Source organism: Thermobia domestica, chromosome 10 (genome assembly GCF_964235325.1).
Source record: "Thermobia domestica chromosome 10, izTheDome1.hap1.1, whole genome shotgun sequence".
NCBI classification, from domain to species: domain Eukaryota; kingdom Metazoa; phylum Arthropoda; class Insecta; order Zygentoma; family Lepismatidae; genus Thermobia; species Thermobia domestica.
Window position 1 is genome coordinate 260,412,125 of NC_137463.1, and position 26,427 is coordinate 260,438,551.

The 26,427-nt window shown below is 37.4% G+C and overlaps 1 protein-coding gene across 1 annotated transcript; it reads left to right on the forward strand.

The window, feature by feature from the left end:
- Positions 1-943: 943 nt before the first annotated feature.
- On the forward strand, positions 944-25,032 carry LOC145662214 (uncharacterized). Its single transcript, XM_081727547.1, has 2 exons — positions 944-1,009; positions 23,452-25,032. Exons 1-2 carry the CDS (start codon positions 995-997, stop codon positions 24,724-24,726), a joined length of 1,290 nt encoding a protein of 429 aa, XP_081583673.1. The 5' UTR covers positions 944-994; the 3' UTR covers positions 24,727-25,032.
- Positions 25,033-26,427: the final 1,395 nt, after the last annotated feature.

The following is a 26,427-nucleotide window of genomic DNA, read 5'->3' on the forward strand; positions in this document are numbered from 1 at the left end:
GCCTATATCCAACCAAAGATTCAACCAAATAAATATCCAGATTCTGCGGGCACCCAAACAAATTGCGGCCCGGGACCTCTCGACCCTTAAGGATCGGCGCCTAGGCAAAGCACTTATAACTCCTTATTGCATTACTTGTCTTGCGTTGCGATCCACAAATTTTTCTGAAGACCGATACTAAATAATCGCAATCCAAAGTTACTTCCAAGAGCGTTTATAAGAAAACCTTTCTTAAGGAAAACAAATGGCCTAGGGTAACAGACAATGACCTACGGAAGTCCTGTGTGTTTTAATTACAAGCCAAGATACTTCCGCATTTGACGTAGCTATTAACAGACGAACAAATGAAAGGTCAAAGATAAATGTGCATAAATTTATGACGAACATGCAAAGTGGTGAAACACTTATCAAAGCTTCGATTCAAGGGCGTAATTGTTGGAGAAGAAAAACGGTTTGGCAAAGAGAAGCAGTGAAAAAATTAAACATTTTAATAACAATAGACAAAACACAATCGAAATAAGCTTCAAGGTCATCGATGCTGCGAAAAATTAGATACTTTTTTTCTTCATTCTTTAATCTTTTCGCAGCCATGTTTACAGGTATGCTTTAACAAGTGAGGGTAGCCAAGTGTATCGAGACGTTGCATTGTTATTTAAAAAAAAAAAATCTAATTGTACAAAGAGTATGGTAGTAGGTTAGCTTAAGCTCACGCATAAAGGGAGGTCACAAGAATATATCTTTGTTAAGAACACCGAAGAAAAAGAAGATGTCAGCCATTTTGTATGACAAGTTGTTGCTATGTTGAACAGTACAACAACATCTAACGGTGACAAAACGCTTTCACTTCCTTCCGACACAAATATTCAAACGTGCAACTTGACTAATCCATTATGAAATGACTCTTTTAGCTGCTGCATAAATATAAGATACAAGGCCACAAAAAATCATCTGTGGACCGACCAACAATGGAATAACATCTTTAGGAGGCAACAACATGGAGCGTGTTGTTGTAAGTATATTTCTGTAGTGGAGACTCAAAATGGTGTTTAAGTGCATTTCTGATACTAAAAAAATAGGCTACACGGGATTCGATCACAGGACAACTTTTAAACAAAAGTGAACTAGAGAATAACAAATCAGTGTTTATCCTAGCCAGAGTGTTCTTGTTTTTCGAAATTAAAAAAAAAAATGTTTAAGGCCCCTATTACCAGTGGCGAATTTAGCTTGGGTCTTGGAGGGCCTAGCCCCCAAATTTTTTGAGTAAGAAAACTAATTGAAGCTATTATTTGCATATTTTCAAAAGTTTATAGTAAGCTCATGATATAACTATTATAGTCTGAGTTTTGGCTGCCCACCCCCTTGTTTTTAACTTCTACATCCGCCACTGCCTACCATTATGTTCGGACTTTTAGGGAGACAGTGATGGTGGTAAGTAACGAAATGATGGGAAGAATAAAATAGAAGAAACGAGATACCTCCCTCCCGCCCCCCCAAAAAAAACATGCACACGTCGTTTGTCCACATCAAAATGCAAAGTTATTTCTCGTCTTGTTTCAATGGTCATCTCGAAGACAAATTAAGACTTGAGAGTAAAAGTATATATTTTTTAAATTCGAGACGAGACGAAACGCATGACAATTCTCGTCTCACTTTCGAGACAGGAGAAGTGTCACGAGTCTCGTGGACAATACTAATTTACTTAAGAGTCTTCATCCCGACGAAATTAAAATACCGCTAATTTTACAGTAATTATGCGATATCTTCAAATAGATAAAAGATAATCGAAATGTGGAACAAGAGCGCAATAGACAATATTATTTTACATGAGAAACCGTTATCACGACTCACTTATCTGCTTTCGATTTCGAGCCATTTTGAAAATCGGCATTTATTTTCGCGTTTCTAAACAGCCGAAAACGGAAAGCCACTAGGTGACTTGTGATAACGGTACCTCCCGCAAAATAATATTGTGTAGGGCGATCTTGTTCCATATTTCAATTATCTTTTATCTTTTTGAAGATATCACATAATTACTGTAAAATTAGCGGTATTTTAATTTCGCCGGGGTGAAGACTCTGAAGGTCTATTTCTAATACACTGTTTCAGTCTTACACAGTTCTAAATGAAATGATTATCAAATCTTTCAGTTTAACGTCCCACGATTATGCCCTTTAGGCTAAGGGAGACGGATGATTAAGGCAAGTGAATGATAATGGAAGAATTGGTAGAATGAGAAAGTGGGAGGAAATTGGAGTAAACCGTGAAAACTCATAGACACAATGTTGTACACCACAAAATTACTTGGCCGGGAATCGAACCAGAGACTCAATATGTGTTACACAGTGCATAGTGTAAATATTGTAAAATAATAAACTGATTATACAAACACAATGAAGAGCAATTATCAACGTTTAAGAGTCCTCATCCCGGCGAAATTAAAATACCGCTAATTTTACAGTAATTATGTGATATCTTCAAATAGATAAAACATAATTGAAACATGGAACAAGAGCACCCTAGACAATATTATTTTGCGTGAGGTATCGTTATCAGAAGTCACCTAGTGGCTTTCCGTTTTCAGCTGTTTAGAAACGCGAAAATAAATGCCGATATTCAAAATGGCTGGAAATCGAAAGCAGATAAGTGAGTCGTGATAACGGTTTCTCATGTAAAAGATATTGTTTAGGGTGCCGTTGTTCCACATTTCGATTATCTTTTATCTATTTGAAGATATCACATAATTACTGTAAAGTTAGCGGTGTTTTAATTTCGCCGGGATGAAGACTCTTAAAGACACGCAACTTTCTACACAATATACTCCAATATCAAATATGATTTAAATATTGCTACACTGCATACTGCTTGGATCTCTAGTGACGCGGAAGAATTCTCATAACTTTTAGATGAAAGTAAGAAAGAAAAGTCTTACGTTTACAAAAGAAGACGAGAAATCCTTTTCGAGAGCGGAGTCCTAGGAAATCTTATTTCTCTCCTCTTCTCGCTCTGCGTAGGAAGCACGTTTGTTCAGTGGTAGAGCGCTGGGATATCTGGTTCGATCCCCGGCTAACTAATTTCTTTTGGATAACATTGTATCCATGGGTTTTCTCGAGGCATTCCCATTTCCTTCCACATTCCCATTTCATCAATTCTTCCATCATCGTTCACTTGCCTTAATCATCGTCTTCTCAGAACATAATTATGGGACGTTAAAATCAAAGATTTCATTTTCTTCTTCTCGGTTTAAGTTTTACATACAAAATTTTACGCCGTAGAGGCGCGGTGGCTAATTGGTAGAGCGTTCACCTCCGATGCTTAGGGACCCTGGTTCGATCCCAGCTCGCGCCCTGTGATCTTTGTGGTGGACAAACACCGTGCTTGTGGGTTTTCTCGGAGTTCTCTCGTTTCCTCCCACCTTTTTAATTCCACCATTTCACTCATTACTCATCATAATTAGCCTAACCGGCATAACCGTGGGACATAAATCTAAAAATTTTCATTTCATTTCAAAATTTTACGACCTGATTTTTCGTAATTTCATCTAAAAGCTGTGAGAATCCTTCTTCATCACGAAAGTTTAACGAAACGTGTGATATAATATTTAACAAAACATTCAGGGTAGAGGTCTGCGGGCCGGACTCGGGCCTACAAAGGATATATCACTTCGGACCCGAGCTGGGTTCGGGCCGTAAATTTTTAAATATGCAACCATATTTCTCAGGCCTTTTCGAGCCTAACTTTGTAAACATACTGTACAACGATACATCACGGTTCTTTCTGAAGAACTTTTAAAGCACAACTACAAAATTAAACCGCCAAGTTCTGTAAATAAAAATACAATTTGCGTTAATTATTAAGTTTCGGTAATTCGGGCTTATTTGATTATCACACGAGCTCAGGCCGGGCTCGAGCCTAAATGCTAAAACATATTTCGGACTCGGTTTGGGCTTCACATTATAAATTCACGGGCCTGGTCGGGCCCTTCTTAAAAATTCCGGCCCATGCAGATCTCTAATTCAGGGAGTTCGGGGTAATCACGAACACTTAAACTTGCAATATAGATGACTCTTACGCATAAAGATATAAAACAGATTTTTTGTGTATAGAAAGCTTGGAGAATACTCTACTTACTAAAGTGGAAAAGAAAGCTAAAAGTAATTTTCAAACCAAAATATTTAGTTTCTAAAAAAATATATATAACTTTGTTTGGGATTGCCCCAGTGGTCTGTTAACCCCAGGTATACAGTCTAAGACAAACCTTCTTTTTAAAAGATAAGAAATTGATCAAATATATTTTAGAAAATGTACTCGACTCTTCTTACATGAACAAACTCATCTATTCTGTTGATTTATTTGAATAGGTAGCTACTCTTGTGAAACAAGTAAAGAAATATAGGGCCTGTGTTTAGCAGAAGGGGTCCAGCTCTTTCCTCTAAAAAATGTTACAATTTTGGTTATTTCTGTTCACATTCGGTTAGTTTAGGGTAGGTTAGGTTAGTTTAGGTCAGGGTAGCTAGTTTAGGTTAGATTAGTTTATGTTATATTAGTGTAGGGGTCCCGCATAATTTCCCAAAAAATGATAGAATTTCGCTTATTTCTACTAATATTAGGTTAGTTTAGGTTAGTTCAGGTTAGCTTAGGTTAGTTTATATTAGGTTAGGTTAGATTTGGTTACGTTATGTTACGTCTAAGTACTTGCATCATTCATTTCTCCTGTAAATTTTGTGTTTTTTACGTGCTTCTGGACCCCTTGTACTAAACATACCCCGAAATATAGTTTTAAGAAATTTGTCATAATAATGAAAACTAACCATTACGTCTGAATGTGGAAATTACAAATATTTATAAATTAGAGGACAAAAATTAACGACCAAAAAGGCCATTACAACTAATGACGATTTTGGTAATTTATTCTTGTCCGGTACTTTATATATATATAAGCCTTTTGTTTCCAAGAACCTGTAATCTTTTTGAAATTAACTCTTACATTCGACATTCAACGCAGAGGTAATGAAAAACTTTTTGCCTGGCATAGCTCCGTAGCAGTAGCGTCATTTCAGATTTGGCTTGGGAGGGGGAGGGGGGGAACAAGACTCCTTGATATAAGTAAAATTTCGCGTTTTTCACTGACTTACTACTATTCCATTGATACAATCTATATAGATCTCAAACTCACGGGGGGATGCCCCTCCCTGCCCCCTAAATGACGCCCCTGCTCCGTGGATGACATTTTATTGTCAAGGTTAGAAGTACTTGTTCACTGCATTACGGAGAGTGATATTACATAGAACTATTGCTGAAATAAGTGAATGAATTATGCAGTTTCATTTGTAGCACTACGTATAATAGAAGTAAACTTACCTTGGCTAGAGTGTAGACCAGGGGCGTCATTTAGAGAGGGCAGGAGGGTGCAATTGCCCCCCTCCCACCAGAGTTCGAGGAAATGGATGGGCACGAGCGAGTTAGAGCGAGTTTCTTTGAAACTCGACTTGACTCGAAACAGACATCTTGTAGCTCGACTCGAGAACTCGGTTTGAAAAATTTCCTCCAACTCGACTCGAATTTGGGTCGAGTTTCTAATCGAGTCGAACCAAATCGAGCCAAATCATGTGTGTAGTTTCAAGTACTCTCTTGAATTATTCTACATAGACAATATAATTATTATAAATGTTACATTACTACTTCTACTACAAATTATTATTATTATTATTATTATTATTATTATTATTATTATTATTATTATTATTATTATTATTATTATTATTATTATTACAACAACACCTGTATAAACAGGAAAGATAGGCTCTTTGTATCTGAATACTAAAAACTAGTTGACTGCGACCTCGGTAGTCGTGAGGTCTAGGAGGCAAGAACATTGTTCATGAGGTTGGAATTTGAATTCCGGAGGATCAAGTATTCGGACTCGAGCTAAAATATGTTGAAAGTTATAGGGCATCAGCCAAACATGTTCAAAACTGTTCGGCCGGGTTTTGGGTTGTTAACAGCTCGAGGAGTACGGCTCACAGCTCCTTCACTATCGAGCCGAACCGAGAAGTACGGATACACACGAGTCGAGACACACTGTAAAATTCGAGGCGAGTAGAGACAAACTTCTTTCTCGAGTCGAATTTTTAAGTCGAGACACGAGTCAAATCGATACTGCTCATAAAAATCTTGATTCGACTCGAATGTCTCGAAAATCTTTGCTTATTTTTTTTAAAATTATTTCGAAGTAACTAATTACACAGAAATAACTGTTTGCCTTGAAACCAACACCGTACCAGATTCTTTTTACTTTGAAAAGGTACAGAATGCGTAAACTTAATAGTTAACCTTTCGCCAGCGAGCTTTAATTTTCGTCTCATTTTAGTTAAACAAAACTAATAATTATATGTCATGAGATTCGATAGTACTTTAAATATACTAACAATACTTAAGTATCTATCCAGATATCTAATTTGTATAAAACTGTTGCGGTAAAGTGAACTTCACAAATTGTCTAACAAGGAAGTCCTTAAATACGAGGTCGGAAGTGCAATCTTTAGTAAGGCTCATTTGAAAGTGTACTGTGGACAACAATGACAGGAAAAATATTAGCTGCTAATGGCTCACCATACGCATCAGAAGGGCGATAGAAAATACGTGTCCGGGAGTTGCAGAGATCAACCTTCTATGGGATATATGTAACACACTTCACAAAATGGACATCGTCGACATTCACGAAATGTTCAAGACAAACCATTAACGGGGAGATGAGAATGGCACCCGTTACACCAATATGATTCTATATGCATTCTTTAAAAGTAGATACCTACGAACGTCCTGAACGGTTTGTAACTCCCAAGAAATTCGCCTTCGATCTTGATGGTGCGAACATTTGTGATCACTGTGTCGCGTCATTTTCCATGTGGTGTCATTTTCGGTGTTTATGGTGCAAGTTAATGGTTTGTCTTGAACATTTCGTGAATGTCGACGATGTCCATTTTGTGAAGTGTGTTACATATATCCCATAGGAGGTTGATCTCTTCACCTTCCGGACAAGTATTTTCTATCGCCCTCCTGATGCGCATGGTGAGCCATTAGCAGCTAATATTTTTCCTGTCATCATTGTTCAATATTACACTTTCAAATGAGCCTTACTAAAGATTGCACTTCCAACCTCGCACTCAAGGGGTTCCTTGTAAGTGAGCAATTGGCAGTCTATAATAATTTATTGGACTTAGGAAGAAGTTGGTGAAGTGCTTTATCTGGAGCATTGGACTGTATGGTTGAGAGACTTGGACATTAGGGAAGTTAGAGAAGAAATATTTAGAGAGCTTCGAAATGTGGTGTTGGAGGAAGATTGACAGAGAGAGAGCAACAAACGAAGATATTTTAAAACGGATAGGAGGGAAGAGGACACTTCTAGCCACCATCCTTCGTAGAAAGGCCAATTGGATTGGACACTTCTTGGGAAGAAATTGTACACCGCCATAGAAGGAAAGATGGAAGGGAAGAAGAACACAATCGACAAGGGCGCCGCTTTCTCTGTAAATTTCGGGGCGAGGGCATTCATATGCAGAAGGCATATACGAGGATTTTAAGACAAGTTATGAATTCAAATTATGTCAAATATTGTATATTTATAAATACAATGCGGGGGCCCGGGCCCCCCGGCCTCCCTGGAATCGGCGCCCTTGACAACCGATCGATGATTTGAGACGGTGCAACGACATTGCGCAAATTTTTCTAAAGATTAGATCGTTGATAATCTAAGTAATTTATGTCTTATTAACGAGGAGCAGAAAGTGCTGAAATTGCGCAAATTTCCGCCGCGACGTTGCCAACAACAGGATTTAAGGAATTGTGTGAAATTTTGCATCGAAATGAAATGTATAAAGCTATTCCTTTATGAGATATATTTTATTGCATTCTAATATTTACAAAGCAACATACTTATTTACAGAAAATTTCATTTTACAGTTTGAATGCTTGAAATTTAAATCCTACAGCTTTTAAAAATGTCATACGTGCCTTCTCATAGTTTCTCTGCGAATTCCTGAACTCAGCATACTTCCTCATGACAAACTCGCTCCTTTTGACTTCTGCTGGTCTTTGGGCCTTTGAAATTCCTTTTAATATGGACGTTATTTTCATGGCAGTTTCCGTTTGGATCTCTAACAAAGCAGAAATCACCGTATGAATATCAGGAGCAGGGAAGTAAAATTGACTATTATAATGTCTGTGAAAAGCTTCTGGTCCATTTGTCGTCCGACGCATCGTGGATGGTATAGACGCCCACATGACAGGTGGATACCTAAAATTAATAAAATAAAAAGATCCTTAGTTCATGCACACAATTATTGACAATTTATATAAAACACTAAAACATTTATAACACTAGATTCAAGAAATATTTATAGTCTTGGTCCGTAATTTGTTTACAACTATCAAAACCTGCATTTTAATCTACGTCTTACATGAAGACAGAAGAAAATTTCACTATAATTAAGTTGCATTGAGAGAAAATACCATATCAGCACAACCATTAATGTTGTGTTCAAACTAGGACAACAGTTTTTGCAGTATTAAGAGTTATTGAAGCATGTGCTACTATAGATGAAATTCAAAAAGAAGCTACTTACTTGCAACCGTCTTCTATGTAGTTTTCTAGGACGTAATCGGAAAATTTATGCCCTGTATCATCCGGCGTCATTGATATTAGTTGAGTAAAGGCATCTGATACTTCTGTTGGATGTAAATATGGCAACCCAAAAAATGCCTTTATCCATGAACCTGTAAGAAAAGCAATAATAATAATAATAATAATAATAATAATAATAATAATAATAATAATAATAATAATTTGTTAGAATAAGCAAGCATTGGGAAAGTAGTGAAATTGATGGATCTTACTGTTGGCTTTATAATTTCTTCATTTCGTACATTATTAGAACAGCAGTTTATTTGCTTTTAAGAATGGTGACTGAATTAAGATTCTTCAGTCAAACAGAATAAGATTCTATTTTCAACTGTATTCTGTATTAATATATAACAAAACAAAGTCCACATGGTATTATTAAATTAATAATAAAGAATAATAGACCATAATAATATCAATAATACCTAGTTCAGATTTTGGATCCATATATGCTTGTCGCAGATCATTGTCGGCTTGAATCCTCCGCCACCATGTTTGTCCCAAATGGAATCTGCAGCCACGAATGTCACAATTTGGAAACACATTCTTGATGGCTTCGTGAGCAGCTGTTTCAAAATCAACGTAAATGATTTTCAAGTCGAATCTACTGTCTAAGTTTCTTATCATCTTCCACATGGCCACATACGTATTCTTGTCTTTCTTCGGCAAAAATGCAAAACATAGAGGTAGATAATATCCATTTTTATATGCATGTATTGTATATAACTGTGTGAAATGCTTAGGAGCATAAGTGAAAGTTCCATCTGCAAATACTTCTAACCCGCTGAACTCACACAGAAAACTGAAAAGAAAATAAGATTAGTGTCAGAAAAGAAAATAGTAAACAAGACTGTAGTGTCATATCGTTAGGTGAAATGCTATGTTACGATATATTTTGTGAGAATCAAAAAAAAAAAAACTATTTTACTATAATTTGGAAATAAGACGGAAAAAGGAACTTTTCTGTTCAAGCAACTACTTCCTATTCTACTTCTTGATGCTGTAAATGAAACTCATTTCAAAGTTAATGGTTATAAATGAAATTATACTTACTCGATATTTTTCTTACACGTGAAAAGAATTATATTAGCTTCATCATCAACAAAGATGAATCTTTCTCCGTCAATTGCTATATCATCCTGCTTCTGAACCATTTGCTGTATAGCCTCTACGGTGTTTCTGGGTAGACGAGGAGTCACCTTTCTTCGATTTTTATAAATAACGTCTCGGCATCTTTTAATTTCTTTATGATCAAGTGTGTCATGATGTTCCAATTTTGAAACTTCCTGCCTTATAATTTTATTTGGCTTCTCGTTCAATTGTTCAGTGGCTCGTCGCTTACAATTCTCTCTAAGAAAATGCCGTTGAACACCATCTTCATCTTCACAATGATTATGAATATCTTTCCTTTCTAAAACTTCACTTGTATTTTCATCCATTGTTATACTAGCATTACAGCTTTTCTTAGTACATCTGAAAGAAAGGAAATAATAATTAAATCGTATCACGTGTTCTAAACTTACTATTTAAAGAAAAATGTATTCACTATTTCACTGGCAAAAATGTTATATCTTCCATCACCTTTTAACAAAGTATAGGTCCAATTGACTGACATAAATACTAATGCAGGCTTACTTATTCACTTACGAAAGTATAGGACAAATTGCCTGGCATAAATATTAAAATAGGGACTAGACACATATTTTAACAAAATATAGACCCAACTGACTGACATGGATATTAATGTAACTTTCCATTACTTAACAAAGTATAGAAGCAACTGAATGGCATAAATATTAATATAGGTTACATCACTTAACAAAATATAGGTCCAACTTCCCGACATTAATACTAATAGTGTGTTACATCTTTTAACAAAGTATATATGGATCCTATTGACTAGCATAAATACTAATATAGGCTGACAGAACTTACTAAAATATAGGTCAAGCTGACTACTGAAAATACTAATGTAGGCTTTGCATAACTTAGCAAGCTATAGGCTTATATACATGCAAAAATTATGTACTACATTAACTTACCTCCAATTTGAGCCTTTTTTTCCTTGGCGAAAGAAACGATACTTAAAGCCTCCCATTAATACACAAGGTACACCTTTTTCTGTTTTCGTCAATGTAAACTCCATTCTGAAAGTTTCACTTATGTTTCTCCAGTTTATTGCTTCCTGTTTATATTACCCTCCTCACTAAAACTTGCGATTAATTCTCGATCCTGATTGGCTCGTTGTGATTCTCGTTCCTCATTGGCTTGTTCTATTATTGGTTTATTATATCCGCAATTCGTTCGGGGTTTTAACAGAACCTGAGGAGGTCTGACATACAGTTGCTGGTGACATTTGGGAGAGTGCACAACGGAGAAGAATAAGCTTTGCAGAGAAGAATTGCTGAGATGCATTGCTTTCCTGAAGAAGGTGTTCCAACCACAACCAACATAGATAACATCAGAGATGCATTAAAACAGCAAAACGTACAGTTCACGAACCTCATTCGTGTCCAAACAAAGGAGGGACCAGCACCCATCTTGAGAATGTTTTCAACATTTGCTCTGGCCATATACGTTGAACACGCTTTGCCGACAGTCGGCTAACGGAAACGCTTTGTTATCTCTCTGGGAGTGAAGCAAATACACAGTAATTAAAGAACTGAGGCCCTTTTCAGGCACACAAACCAATTTCAGGTCCAAAACCTTTCTAATGTACACTGTCCGGTAAATATCTTCAGGATAAAACAGTTGAGAATGCTCTAAGAGCATTGCCAGAACGAACTTTAAAAGAATGGAGAGATCTAGCGGGAAGGATAGCTGTAATTGTTCCTAGATGTAAAGGTAAATCTTTTTATCCGCACCCTCTTCTCTTTCTCGCAAAAATTAACAAAATATCATCTCTTTATGACTTATAGTTCTCGAGATATGACTGCTTAAATATCTAGAAATTCGAACTTTTTTAGTCAGTATCACGGGAACGGTAAGTCATAGAGAGATGATATCAGTGTTAATCCCTAATAGAACATTAAACATTTTCGTACTGATATTAATTGATGGCCAGTTGCACAGTGGCCACCGGTTACTATTTGCTACCAAAATATTTACCACCCTTTTAGATATTGACCAACACCAATATGACCTCTCTATGACTTACGGTTCCTCAAATAATGCTCCTTAAATCTCTGGAAATCGGCCATTTTTGGCCAATATCATGGGAACGGTAATTCATAGAGAGACGATATTGGTCTTAATCAATACCTAAGAGGATGGTAAACACTTTGGTAGCAATATTAATTGGTGGCCATTGGCCAAACCAGAACTCTTTAAGTTCGTTGAAAACCGCGGCGAGACACAACATTCGACATGCTGCTTTAGAATTCTAACTGCATGTAGGAGGTACACGTAGATATAAGTTGCTGCATCACTCAAGGGGGCGAGCTTTCTTGCCAAGGGGCCCTATTTATCTCTAATACACTGACCACTCATTCTTGTAACAATTTATACGATAATACCTAGGTAATATATAACAAATGTTTCTCACAGCACCTAAGAACAACTAAGACGCAAATGCAAATCTAAGTATCATTTATAGAAAGGTGAAAGGATAGTTATTAAGATATGTGGTAGACACACCTGAAATATGTATACAAGTGCTTGTTTCTGATTGGCCAAAACTGGAAGATATAGACAAATCTTTATTTCTGATTGGTCGAACGTCTGTTCACGATATTTCAAGAGAACTTCTAGAAATATTTATATATATTGTTTATTTTATATATGTTTGTTTTCCTTACAGTATTTCAAAACTATTTGCTTTCAATAACTATATTCTTACAGTTTTAATCTTACAGTTAGATATGATACGGAAAATGAATGACTGGGACACATTCCCCAGTCACCCTCTCTAACGACGCCATTGCACACATATAATATAGATGACTGAAAATGCTATTGTTATCCATTACTTTGTATTTTTTTTTTTTTTGTTAAAACGACTTGCATTTTGGTGACTGTTTTTATTAGTCGATATACTTATGGTAATGATGGCAACGTTGCACAAGATTTTTTTCGCAATTTCCAATTTTGTTGCCTGCTCATTAAGGCTTTATCTGTGTCAACAGATAAGCGTGGGAAAATTTGCGCAATGTCGGTGCACCCATTTGAGAAACAGAAGAAAATATTGGGAGTTAAAAGAGGAAGCTGGGGGTCGAAAAACGTGGAAGAAACATTTTCAAGCCTAAATCTAAAATTGAAAATTTAGCATCTAGCATCTTGATTTTGGCATATTGGCCAAATCTAGCATAATTTCATTCTCCCCTCTGGGGTACAGAAAAAAAACGAAAATTCAGATAGTTCAACGACCGTCGGGAACTATCCCTTTTAGCTGAAGTGAGAGCAGGAGTAATAAAACCAGTCACTATATCCACTGTTATATTGTTGAATTCACAGAAATGCTCAAATATAAGCAAAATGTTATTCTACAAAAGACTGTTTACTTCAAGAATGTTATAAAATAGAGGATCTGCCCAGACAACAAAATCGTGAAGCCATACGTCACTGCTTCGCCACACCTACTCTGCTCACTCCGTGCCACTAAGCTCTCAATGTTTCGAGCCAACAATCATGGCGGAAACGAGAGTCGCCAATCATACGTGCCAGCTCAGACGATGCTCAATTGGTTTTTTGGCTTCCATTGAGTTCATATGATGAAGATACGTATGGGCAGATCCTCTATTTTATAACATCCTTGGTCTACTTACCCATAGTTTTATGTATAGACTGAAACAGTAATGTCGTCATTTCCTCCTCGTTACCATGGTGATCGCCATGTTTTTTTTCTAAACGAATGAATCCAAAGGAATACTGTTAAGTCTGCTGTTAATAATGACAGACAGTTAATTAGACAATTGAAAAATATTTTGGAGACAGAGTAAAGTTAGTAAGAAAAGGAACAGATTAAGAATATGGGGCCACTATTTAGAAAATTAACGAGTGAAATCCAGTAATTCATGAAGTAACATCTAAGAAACCTTTTTCTACAAGGACCACATTTCTACGTAAAGTGATAAGAAAGAAATTCCATCAGAAATGGCAGCGCCATTAGCATGTAATGCATAATGAACAAAAGCAATTATACGCAGTGTAAAAACTCCGGTTTGTAAAAGCAAAGATACAGACTGACGAGTGTCGGCACAATGAAAATAGAACAAATATACTATTTATCTACAAGGAAAAATCACTGTCCAGTTTGAAAATATGACGCATTCAGATTATGTTGGCGCATTAGGATTTCTTACACCCACGCTTTAAAATGTAAGTTACATTGGATACAAAATAAAGGAACAAACAATCAAAACAAAAAAAAAGGACACTAAGGTTGTAGCCGTATGCGTCCTGAGAATGTTCAGTCTGGACTAATTTCTGATCGGTTAAGTTTTAAACACTAATTCTGTAGGTCTACACATATGCAATGTAATGTGAGATATTGATGATACTAAATTAAGATTTCCTAGAATTATTTAAACTTAATATCCAATAATAAGCAACAAATACACAAAATCTGCGATATCAGGGGAAACATTTCGGTTTCAACGCTTGTCATATTTTATCATATTATTTACCAAATTGCTTGCTTTTCCTATCTTTTTGTACTTTCATTCATTGGATTTTTTTTCTATTACATATACATATGTTTCTTTTAATCTAATGTTTGTAATCCAGAAGTTAATACGTCACTGTTTTCGCTTTGTACTTAGGTTGTTAGGCCGTGTTGTTTAGAAAATAAAACTGCGATCACCATGGCAACGAGAAGGATGTGACGTCACACTATTTCAGTCTATTACTGTCAACTGAAACCTGAATGCATGGTTATCTGGGATATTTCTCTGTCCATTCTCACTTTGCGACTTGAAAGGGAAGGGGGTATGAGCGTCAGCGGACAGCTAATAATACACTGCTAAAAGAAATGCTTCTGGGCTATGTCGGAAGCGGCATGTTCTGTGCATATTTCTTAAAATGTTGTCCATTCATAAAATATAAATCTCTCCTTCCTCCCTTTCTCTCTTCCCAATATAGGGAACCGATTCTTGCTGAAGAAAGATGTTCGGAGAAAAATGAAACGCTTGTGTCTAAACTTTATTTCAAGCACAAAGTTCTTTATCGGACACAATGAACGTAATTCTTTTAGTTTCTGAATGTGTCCAGCCTACAGGTTGTGATAAGTTTGAACCCTCCACGAAAATGGTAAAACCAATGACAAGTGCAAATATTTATGACAAATATATTAGTGGGTGAATCTAATAATGCAGACAAATGGAACGATGATTGAGCTCCTTCGTGGTTAAGCGGTTAGCGTACGCACCTTTGGTGTGGGAGACCCGGCTTCGATTCCCGGTGGAAGCTTATGTGGTTCAGATTTCACGTTAATCAGTAGGTCCATGTCTCATATAGACTCGCTGCTGAATAGGATGTTAAACTCAAAATCAGCTCAGCTCAGCAAATGGAAAAATAAGTTGAGTTGATTTTGAGTTTAACACCCCGTTCAGCAGAGAGTTATATGAGACGTTAATGGGAAAATGATGAAGTGACACCAAGATAACACTGCTTGATGCAGCGCAGTCTACCACTTGTAAAATAGTCTTGAAGCGTTCAAATTTGGTATACGTGCGTGTGTGTATACACTTGTTTCTGAATATTGATATATACTCGTGTCTTACAATTGTTATATTAATATCCACTGGATTAAGTGAAAATATAAAACGGATTTGATGGCAGTCAAATTCACGTTATCTTGGTAAGTCATGTTTTTTTTTTTTAAAATTATTAATATTAAATTAGATTATAGTTTAGTGTCCCTTTCAGGAGCAAAGCTGTATAAGACGTGGACTTACAGCTTAACGTGGGATTTGAACCACATGAGCTCCTACCGTGAATCAAACCGCGGACTCCCGCGCCGAAGAAGCGTACGCTAACCACATAGCCACGGAAATCTCAATATTTAGTAATATCTATTAAATTTTAAATCTTCACAACGTAAAGTCTCAGCTAAGCACATTATCTTGTTTAAAATCAGAAAGCCCATCTCTTGTGGTTCAGTCTTGGGTTGGACCGCGGGATGATAGAAATCCGAATTGCATACTTTTATTCTATTTTCTACAGTACATCCGTTCCTTCGTAATCTCCGTGTTTGATAAGAATAGGCACGAATAAAATTCACGTCACATTCAAATGTATTAAAGTGTTCGATTAATTTGGGGATGGTTGAGAAATTAATTACGTCTGTAGGTACACTATTTCGCAATTCAGTGGATACAATGTGAATGTATTAAAAGTCTACTGATTCACCCATTTTTAAATTTTGTAAAAATATTCTCTGTAAATACTAAACTGAGGATTTAAAAAAAAATCGATTGCTAATTTTTTATACTGTTCACTAGGTCTCTGTAATCTTTCGGCATGAAAACTCTGAAGTTAGCACCTAGGCTGTTAAAAAGGAGTTGTTTTTTTTTTTTTTTTTTTTTTTTTTTTTTTTTTTTTTTTTTTTTAGAAAGGAATCCTCCAGGGAATAAATCTTATATTCCAATAGCAGTAAGTATTTTCATACAGCTATTATTGCGAGTAAGTTAACGTGCAGCGCCGTAACTTAGTTTTATGGGAGGGCAAGCATTAATACGCGTATTTGGTCCCCCTAGAAAAAGTTGTTTTTCTAATTTTTGGGCCCTTCTTTCTATCTCTCTTACTCTTTATGAGCCCCCCGGCGCCTGTGGGCCTTCTCGCACGCCAAAGTGTGCGGGGCCATTAGTTAAGCTCCCGGGCCTGTTTCATACATTACAAATTAATTAAGGGGACAATATTGAGAAATCTCAAATCCATACGAATAAATATTATTTCTAAGGCCCCTAATAGTAGACTTTTTTTTATTTATTTATTGAAATGAGCCCACGACTCATTTTTGTTTAGTTTACCTTTTATGCGCTATTTTGTTTATGTAATAAATTGAACCTATTTGATGCTTCATTTGTAATTTCATGTTCGTATCGCATATAGAGTAAGAAAACAATGAAAAACGATTGGAAGTTTTCGATATGTTGGTGTGGAGAAGAATGAAGCGAATTAGTTGGATCGAGCAGAAAACGAATGGGAGGGTAGTAAAAAGATGGAGGAGAGGAGAACAATTTTAAATGTTATTAAGAAGAGGAAGAGAAAATGATTGAGACGTTGGATAAGAAGGAACTGTATCATAGGGGACGTGCTAGAGAGTATGGTCGAAGGAAAGAGAGGGAGAGGGCGAAGAAGGGTACAATTGATGGACGATATGAAAGTAGAAAACTATGCGTGAAGACAGAGAGGCTAGCGGAAGACCGTAGAGCGTACCAATCAGGGGCGGATCCAGGACCGATTTCTCGGGGGAGGGGGGCGGTGGGTTGTCATACTGCTACTTTTAAGGGCTCCAAACTTTGGGGTGGGTTTTATTTATATATATATAAAATAAGAAAGTTTCCTCTTCTGGGGGGTACGATCGCCCCGATCGCCCCCCCTGGATCCGCCCCTGCTACCAATGATAGCAGAATACCCATGATGATGATGCTCTTGACTACACTGAGAAAAAAATTTGTAGGTGGCGTACTTAAAAAGATAGGTTACATGCATAATTCCTGTAGTTTTTGGAATTAACGTACAGCAGACGTGTAACTGAAAACGTATGTTTTATAATACTTTCTGTATAAGTGTTCCATCTATACGTACTTTCTGTATGAAATAATGTAGGCGGTTAGGATCTCACATACAAATGGACGTATATAACATATACCTGACGAAGGTTACATAAGTATATGCATGTGATATACGGAAAACTGTTAGATGTCAGACATCCTACAACGGCATGATGTAACATCTAAGGGCAGTGCCTATGTGGCATACGGATAACGTATGCTTCATACTGATTTCTATAGTAAGCAAGAGGATACCGTATATTTGTACAATATACCGCTGTCCGGAGAACGGATTTTTCTCTGTGTGCTTTTTCATTATTCATGGTAGTTACATGTTGTATTCTTCTACTGCCAAAATCTATAATGATCCAAAAGTTTGAAAAGAATCAATTTCTGTTATACGTATCAATAGAGTTCTTTAGCAACAAGTTCATTGCTTCTATCAACACATGTTAGACATTTGTGCATTGCCCCACTTCCTTCTTGACGGGGAAATATGGCCTAGTTACTGATGTCCTCATTAAACCTCCAACACATGTATTTATTTCACTGAATAAACTAGGGAAAGGAGATAGCAAATGTAAAATCTCAAATAGATGAACCAGTCACTGCAAATGCACTCGTCATTGATTTGCTCCTTTGGAAAGATGCTGGAGAACATAGTGTTTTCGAAAGAATGATAAACATAACAAGAAAACTTCTCCTTTCTCATCTATGGCACATCTCACAAGGTACATTCGCGAAGTGTCCTCTCGGGATTCATGTAAAATTGATTCAAATGTAAAGTTCTCAGCTGCCCAATATGTATTATACTAATTTTAGCGGCCCATACCGATAATTTGCATATTGATGGGCCTTCATACATCCGGAATTCAATCATACACCACTATAACGCTCGGACACAAAATTGCCTTTAATTTCTTTAGATGTGACTGGACATGAATGTGGGCATATGCAAAACAAATTGGATCAAGTAGTCTTTCCCTAACACATGTTATCCACCTCGGCCGTCATCTTGGATTCGTTATACTGGATTCAACTTTCGGTTTTTCAAATAGGAATAGGCTGAAGTGATACATCAAATTCATGTAAAATTTTCTCGGAAATTCATTGGTGTAGTTTTACCGTAGCTTGTTTCATTCGTATGGTATTGCATGTTAAGTATGAGGCATTTCACGAATATTGAACAAAAAAGAAAGTTGTTCAGAGTCCGTGCGTATATGTAATATTTTACGTGATTTATCGTTGACGAAATATTCTCTGAAAGTAGATACATACAGACACATACGTCAATACGGAAATGGTAGGTTTTCACCCAAATCTGATCGTATCTGGGTTTACATTAGGCATTTTGACCGCAATATAATACTTCCTTGTTATAGTATAACATGGAGGTAATAACAATTACTCACAGAAATGTAATAAGATTATGACACCACTGTTGTAAAGAGTTTGTTTATATACTTGAAGTATTTTTCCAGTTAGAAATTGTTTTGATTTGTCAATATCAAAAACGTAAGCGTAACTGATATTACTCTGCAATGTCTATTCGTGAAGTCTCTCGTGGGATTTAACATGCAATAAACTTTCAAACGGTACAAGCTACAATAAAATTCACTGCACTAGTGGGGCCGCGGTGGCTTAGTGGTAGAGCGTTCACCTCTTGTGCATGGGGTCCCGGGTTCGATCCCAGCCCCCACCAAGTGAACTTTGTGGTGGACTAACACCGCATGCGTGGGTTTCCTCGGGGCTCTTCTGTTTCCTCTCACTTTCTTCATTCCACCATTTGATTCATTACTCATCATCACCGTCTCCTTTAGCCTAACCGGCATAACCGTGGGACGTAAAACTCAGATTTTATTTCATTTCATTTTTTTTCACTACACCAATGAATTTTCGAGAAAATTGTACATGAACTTGATGTATCACTTGCACCTACCACTGATCCACCGCGCCCCCAAGGCTCAGGCTGGGACAGGGGAGGAGTAAGGATGTGGGAACGTGACGGTGATTGCTTGCTGCAGGCTGTGAACGTGCTCCTTCCTTCATTTTTTTATATTCAAAGGGAAAAGATCGAGGAATGAATTTCGTAATTGTTTATCTTCAACTTCGCACGTGGTTATGACTGATTCCGGTTACATTAATGAGTCTACATTTCTGAATTAGCTGAAACACTTCGCTCAATTAAAACCAGAGGGACCTTGCTTACTAGTTCTGGATGGCCATGCAGCTCATTCAGTCATTAGAAGTGTTTGAATACTGCATTCAAAAAGAAATATCAGACGACTCATGAATTGCAGTTTTTGAATAAGGCTTTCTTCCGACCTCGGAGCGTATTCTTCAATCAAATATGAAACTAGTGGTTTTTCTCACATTCACATAGACTATTAACTAGAGTTCAGTTTGGTCACCTACTAAATGAAGCATGGGGAAAGACTGTGACAGCTGCTAACGGTGTTGTAGGCTTTACAGCAACTGCTAACGGTGTTGTAGGCTTTATATTTCCACTAAACAGATTGGTCATATCCGATGATAAACTTGTGACAACTCAGTCAACGGATGCGCCTGATGAAGAAGCGTTAAGTACCGTTCAGGAGCTCGACAGACAAGAGTCACCATCAATAACAGGAATGCGAGAGATTCTATCTTCACCTCGCAAGAGACCGTCAGTGGAGGAGAGGAAGAGAACAAGGCACGGATCTGAGATTTTGACCTCTCCAGACCATATTGCGAAATTGAGAAAGACAAAATCTAGGATGTTTGTTCAGTCTGAACGCCCAGACAATAGCATTATGAAATTGAGATGGAAAAATCGGGGAAGTCTTTTCATTATGAATCTTCGCGTACAGAAAATACTTCTATAGAAGATGCGGATTCTGCGGAAAATCTTTCACCAGTGTGACGTCCAGCAAATTCCTGAACTGAATACACTGCCAACAATTTGGTGCTTGGTATCATGAATATTGTGTTGGTGCTTCTAATAAGTTTCAGTTTGTGTGTGACAAATGTTGACTGTTGTTTTTATTCTGTACTAACCTCTTGTCTATTTTACCCCACAGTTTCCAGTCTAGAAGGACGCATGTGGGCCTTGTGTACGAAAAATATAAACTTCGGTTTCAGCTATGCTAGTGTAAGAAAAAAAAACTAATTCTAGTTTACATTGTGTCTAGAAAATGTGTCACTTTTCATCTATCTAGTGGATAAAACATTACAATTTGCTTTCGAAGAATTGATAACATTTGTCACATTGCCCATTGCTATCCATATAATTTCGTTCTTGACTCTAACTAGACAGAAGGATTTCTATATTTACTTGAGCTCACTAAGGTCTGGTGGATATTTGTCACTGCAAACTTAAAGCTATCTTTATACCGTCTTCACTTTGACATTCGGGGTGAAGTGAGTAATTCAGACATGAATAATCCTTATTTTTACTGTCTTATCTTATGATATCTTTGTATTACTCTATATTTACTTTGTAGCAGAAAGTTCAGAGTGTACAAATTACCAATAAGTTTTCAGTTGAATACAAATATACACTAGATATATTGTAATGTATTTGAAACCCACTCATTTCACCTCAATTTAGTTATCTGTGATTCTAAAATCATTCTCTATCCACAAAATAGCTTCTGGGTGGTTATGAACAGTACATTTTAATATCTAAAAAAATCTATTTTTATGTAATAGATTGTATTTTATCTTATCGTAATATTAATCATGTCAAACATGTCATCCTGTTTATAGCGTAAATTTTTAATCCCAGTTTATAATCTGTTTTGAAATTACGTTTAACTGGTTAGCAGTGGGCTCTCACTCTCATAGTAGAGATAACACCTGTGACAATGTAGGATAAGATTGTCTGCCAACTCTGATGCAACCCATGAGAAGTCACATCTTAGTTTATAGTGGTCTGCTGAAATTTGATATTTTGCAACCGATTGTTTGTCGGTGCATGTGCAGAGTCCCTATAACGGACGTAAGATTGAGTTGCACGTCCTTCTCCTTAATATCATTCTGGACTTTTAATAGTATTTCTTAAGCCTTCAAGGCTTTGTCTATTGGGTTGTCAGAAGCTTACATTTACAAGGCTGCAGATTTAACTAAGGCTGCGCCCTTAAAAAAATTCTAGTGTCTCGATTGTAAGCTTACTTCAGACTTAATTATCACCAATAATACGTAATATAATGCTAACCTTAAAACTCCTTTAAATAGATACATCTACCAAGCATGACATAAAATTTACACTTATAAGAGAATCTATAAGGTAAATAAGGGCAAACTTAGACTTACCAGAGACATGCTTACTTACTGAGAGACTGGTATTTCCTACCGACAAACATCAAGCTCGTCTGCGGTTGTGTGAGCCATGGTTTCATGATGCCTCCTTCATCTATTATTACTGTTAACAGATGAATTACGTCTACCATTTTGAACATTTTATGTGACTGTGTTCATGTTATGTGTTGCTTTACAACGAAATAGTTTTTCAAGATAATAATATGCCAATATACACAGAGACAGATCTGCTTAGGTTTGTTTAAGCAACATCGGGGTGAACCTAACATTTCCCTTTGCTCAATTCCCCAACTTTTAAGATTATTGAGCATTTATAGTCAGTTTTAGTGTAGGTTTCCTCGTACCTAATCATCGATGCGAGTGAGTGGATCTACACTGCATAAGGAATGGTTACTTATTTGCAAGTTATTCCTCAATCTCGAGACGAATACCGGCTGTACTGGAGGCTAAAGGTAATACAATGTTTATTTTTTAACGTATGTTGCTATTTGTTACGGTGTTTTAAAGATTTTGATAACTAGTTGTATATCAAAATGGCAAAAATACCAAGGCGCATATCACACCTCTTTTAATTACTTTCTGAAAACTGAAATGAGACATTATGATATCGAGACAATTAATATAGAGAATTGTCTGGAAGCATTTGTACTTTATCCGTGATACTACGTTTGGCTGGAAAGCGCAGGGAAGCCTGGGAATTTCCCCCCTTCTAAGTCTTGACTTCCCTGTCTCTAAGTTTAATTCAGTCTTCCCAGGCTGGAAAGATATTTTCCCCCTTTCATAGGCTACATAATCTGTTTTAAAGTACAATAATTCAACCAGATGTTTTAGTAGCAATTCTTTATAAATATTCCCCCCTTCTACAAAATCCACAAATAAACCACTGGGAAAGCATCTTAAACTTTATGTTCCAAGGGCACTTGCAGATTACACTAGATTCTCAATAACGGTCAAATGTACAGGATCTGCACAAAAGGTATCGAGACTAATTGTTTCTAGCCAAGGGAAAATGGTACAGGGTGGTCTCCATGCGCAGGAACGTTAGTAACAATTATCAAGTATACAACGTGACTTGGCTCTGTCGCCTGAGAGCTTTTGTAGAGTGTGGATAGTGGCCGGAGTGAGAAGTTGTTTTATGATGTAGTCAGGAATCAAGGTGTCAGGTGATTTGCAGATAAGGAAAGCATGTTCCAAATTTTTTCCAAACATTTTGCACAGACAACAGATGAAAATAGTGTATCATTTGCCATGAACCGTTGGAACATGTACAGATTGAGTCTGATTTTGTGAACAATGTCAGAACCGGTGAAGCACAACGTGACAACACTACTTCAGCCTTTCTGCAGTCCAGACCTGATCCCATTATACTTCCTTCTCCTCCCTCGGGTGAAACGGAGCCTATAAACACATCATTATGAGATTGTGGAAATAACATAAGCATCTTTTACAGAGTGGCTGAAGGAGATTCCATTTGCAGACTTCTAGGAAACTAGAAAAGTAAGTTGGAGCGTGGCAAAAGCGTTAACAACAGTGGGTTTACGCAAAATTATTTCATTTTGGAGTATTTTAACCCACTGTACATATTTCAGCAATCTCACTTTCTTTGTGAATGTTCCGATACTTTTTGGACTGAGTCTGTAGTACATAATTTTATTAACTAATAAAGATTGAAAACAACTGAAGTAAAGTTAACTTTTAGAAATCTTGCTTTATATCTTAAGATTAAGTTAAAGGGCAACTTCTTTCGTCTATTCCCAACAGATTGTCCTACTCGTGACTACCTCATGGAATCTACTATCTCACGCAGATACAGCAGCAGGCGGTGACCACGCACACGCACACGCACACTCTGCAGACCACCACCACGGAAGCCAAGGAGCAGAAGGCGACTCCTACGTCAAAGCCCATAGTAGCCATGGCGCTACAGGAGGAGGTGGGCAGACTGGAATCACCATTGGACTTTATCCCGGAATCACCATCGGTGGTGGAGGTCTGTACCCGCCAAGTGGTGCAGACTCAGACATTGGTTCTGGAAGACCGAGCAGAGGACGATATGGTTGGGGCATTATAGGGTTCGATGGCACGAGCCTCTATGAAGTGAGCAGTGGAGGCTTTGACGGCCGCAGTAGAGGTTTCAGGCACAGAAGATACGGCGCGAGAGCTAACCTAGGTGGCAGTGGTTACGGTGCGCCTAGTGCTGGTGGAGGTTATGGTCAAAGCAGTTTTGGTGGTGGAGGTTATGGTCAAAACAGTTTTGGTGGCGGTTATGGTACAAGCGGAGGTGGGTATGGTGGCGGTGGGCAAGGATATGGTGGAGGCCGTCCAGGGGGAGGTTATGGTAGTAGCGGAGGACGTCCTGGGTATGGACAAGGAGGAGGAAGTCTCGGTGGTGGATATGGCGGTGGACGTCCCGGATACGGACAAGGACAAGGGAGTTTTGGGGGCGGGTACGGCGGTGGACGTCCAGGGTATGGACAAGGAGGAGGAGGAGGGTATGGTGGAAGTAGTTTAGGTAGACCGGGGGGCTATGGTGGTGGTGGTGGATCCTCATTTGGTGGAGGGTATGGTAGTGGTGGTGGTGGATATGGACGGCCAGGTGGTGGATTTGGATCAACAGGAGGTTATGGAGGTCGTCCTGGATTAGGCGGAGGTGGGGGATATGGAAGTAGTCGACCAGGTTTTGGAGGTGGCTCTGGATACGGAGCCCCAGGAGTTGGAGGTGGTGGATATGGTTCACAAGGGTTTGGTGGTGGTGGCTACGGTAGTCCAGGAGGAGGCGGAATAGGCACTACTTACGGAGCACCAGGAGGTGGGGGAGTCAGCACTACTTATGGAGCACCAGGAGGTGGGGGAGTCAGCACTACTTACGGAGCACCAGGTGGTGGTGGTGTCAGTACAAGCTATGGTGTCCCATCAACGCATGGTGGTGGTGGTGGTGTAGGCTCAAGTTATCTTCCTCCTTCGCCTGGTGGGGGCACTGGTGTGAGTACAACTTATGGTGCCCCTGGAGTAGGCGGTGGCGGAACATTTGGTTGATGTGAAGCACATTAAATGTAAATTAAATAACGAATTCTATGAACAAGTGAATTATATTGTTGTGTGACCTAAAGTGACGTGAAATGTAAGTGAACTTAATTTTCAGTGTAAATGCAAGACTTTAATGAACATATTATAATGAATGTGAAAGACAGTTTTACACATCTTTGAAAATATTAATTGTATTTAATTTGGGACTGATACAATTATTCAATATATATTAAAATAATTAACAAATGTAATTTAACATTAATTTATGTTAAAGAAAGCGTATGGCTGTAAAGACACTAAAACTTGTATCTAAATGTGAATAAATTTGTTTTAAAATATTAGTGTGCTCTATCGAACATATTAGCAGATCTAATTCGGAACCGGGGCCTTAAGCCCCCAGTTTATAAGTGACAAAAATAATTTAAACTTTTATTTATACATTTTTGAAAGTTTATAGTAAATTCACATTTCTATCTTAGTCTGGGTTCTGGCTGGCCTCTTAAATTTTTATCTGCTAGATCCGTCACTGGTGTTTACTATTTATAGTGTTTGACAATTAGAACGTCGAACTTTGAAATTGTGACCTGGCAATACTGACTGGATTGGAAGACGAAACTGTGACAGCTGTGTGCAGTTCTCTGTAGTAAATTAACGTGGAAAAATACACAATTCAACATCCACTATTGAAATTAATCGAGTTCTTTATCAAAATGGTAATTTACCATCAAACTGTGACAGAATCAAATGTGTTCTGTCGATAAATGGCAACCTGAGTTGGCCCAGATCAAATGCCCTTTCTCCCCTGTATTTTGTCTATGGGATTATCTCAAGTCTCGGGTTTATGAGAATAAGACGCAAAAAATTCGCGAAATAAATGGACTATTGTTAATTTACCACACAATACCTGCGTAAACGTAAAAACTCAGAATCCATTGCACACACCGAAACAGACGAAAATATTTAAATGATATTATCTGCAATACATAATGATATTAGTTGTTTTTCACAATAAAACAAACATTATTTAATTATCATTTTGTACTGGAAGATTTATTCTGATCTCAGTTTAAAATTCTGATGTCTTATTGGCAAACCTTACATCAGGGGCGCGCCCACAAAAAGTCTACCAGCTCCAGACCCCCCCCCCCAACAAATAAACTTCATTCCTAAGTGGACATAGAGTGTCCGGGGGCAAAAGTCCGCAATGGGCAAAATTCCTTTTTGGGGTTTTGGAGTACTTTTTGTTGGAGTTGTACAACACTGCTTGTGCTGCAGAAAGATTAAATGGCAGCGGTGTACTGTCCATGTTAGTAAAGGTGTGCGGTGAAATTTGTTAATACAATGAGGTAAATTACATTTTGTCTTACTTTGAAGTAATATTTTGTTTTATGGGAAATAGTACTACAGTCCGTGGGAGAAGTCACGATTTATTATATTGCTGTTTTATATGAAAACACTTCTTGAGTAACAACATACACCATCTTCCCTTTTCCCGGTATTAGTTATTACGTCAGCATTTGATTGTAATTAAAACAAGTGCGAATGGGGCAAAAGTTCGTTTTTTTTTTTTAGACTTTTGCCCCAGCTATATAATTTGTAAATAATTTTATTCTTAAAATTAAATTCCAGTTTTTCACAGTAGAACTATTTAAATTCGTTTGCTGCGTAAGCTTTCTTTAGCTTAACTAAAGTTATGTAGGCCTATATGGT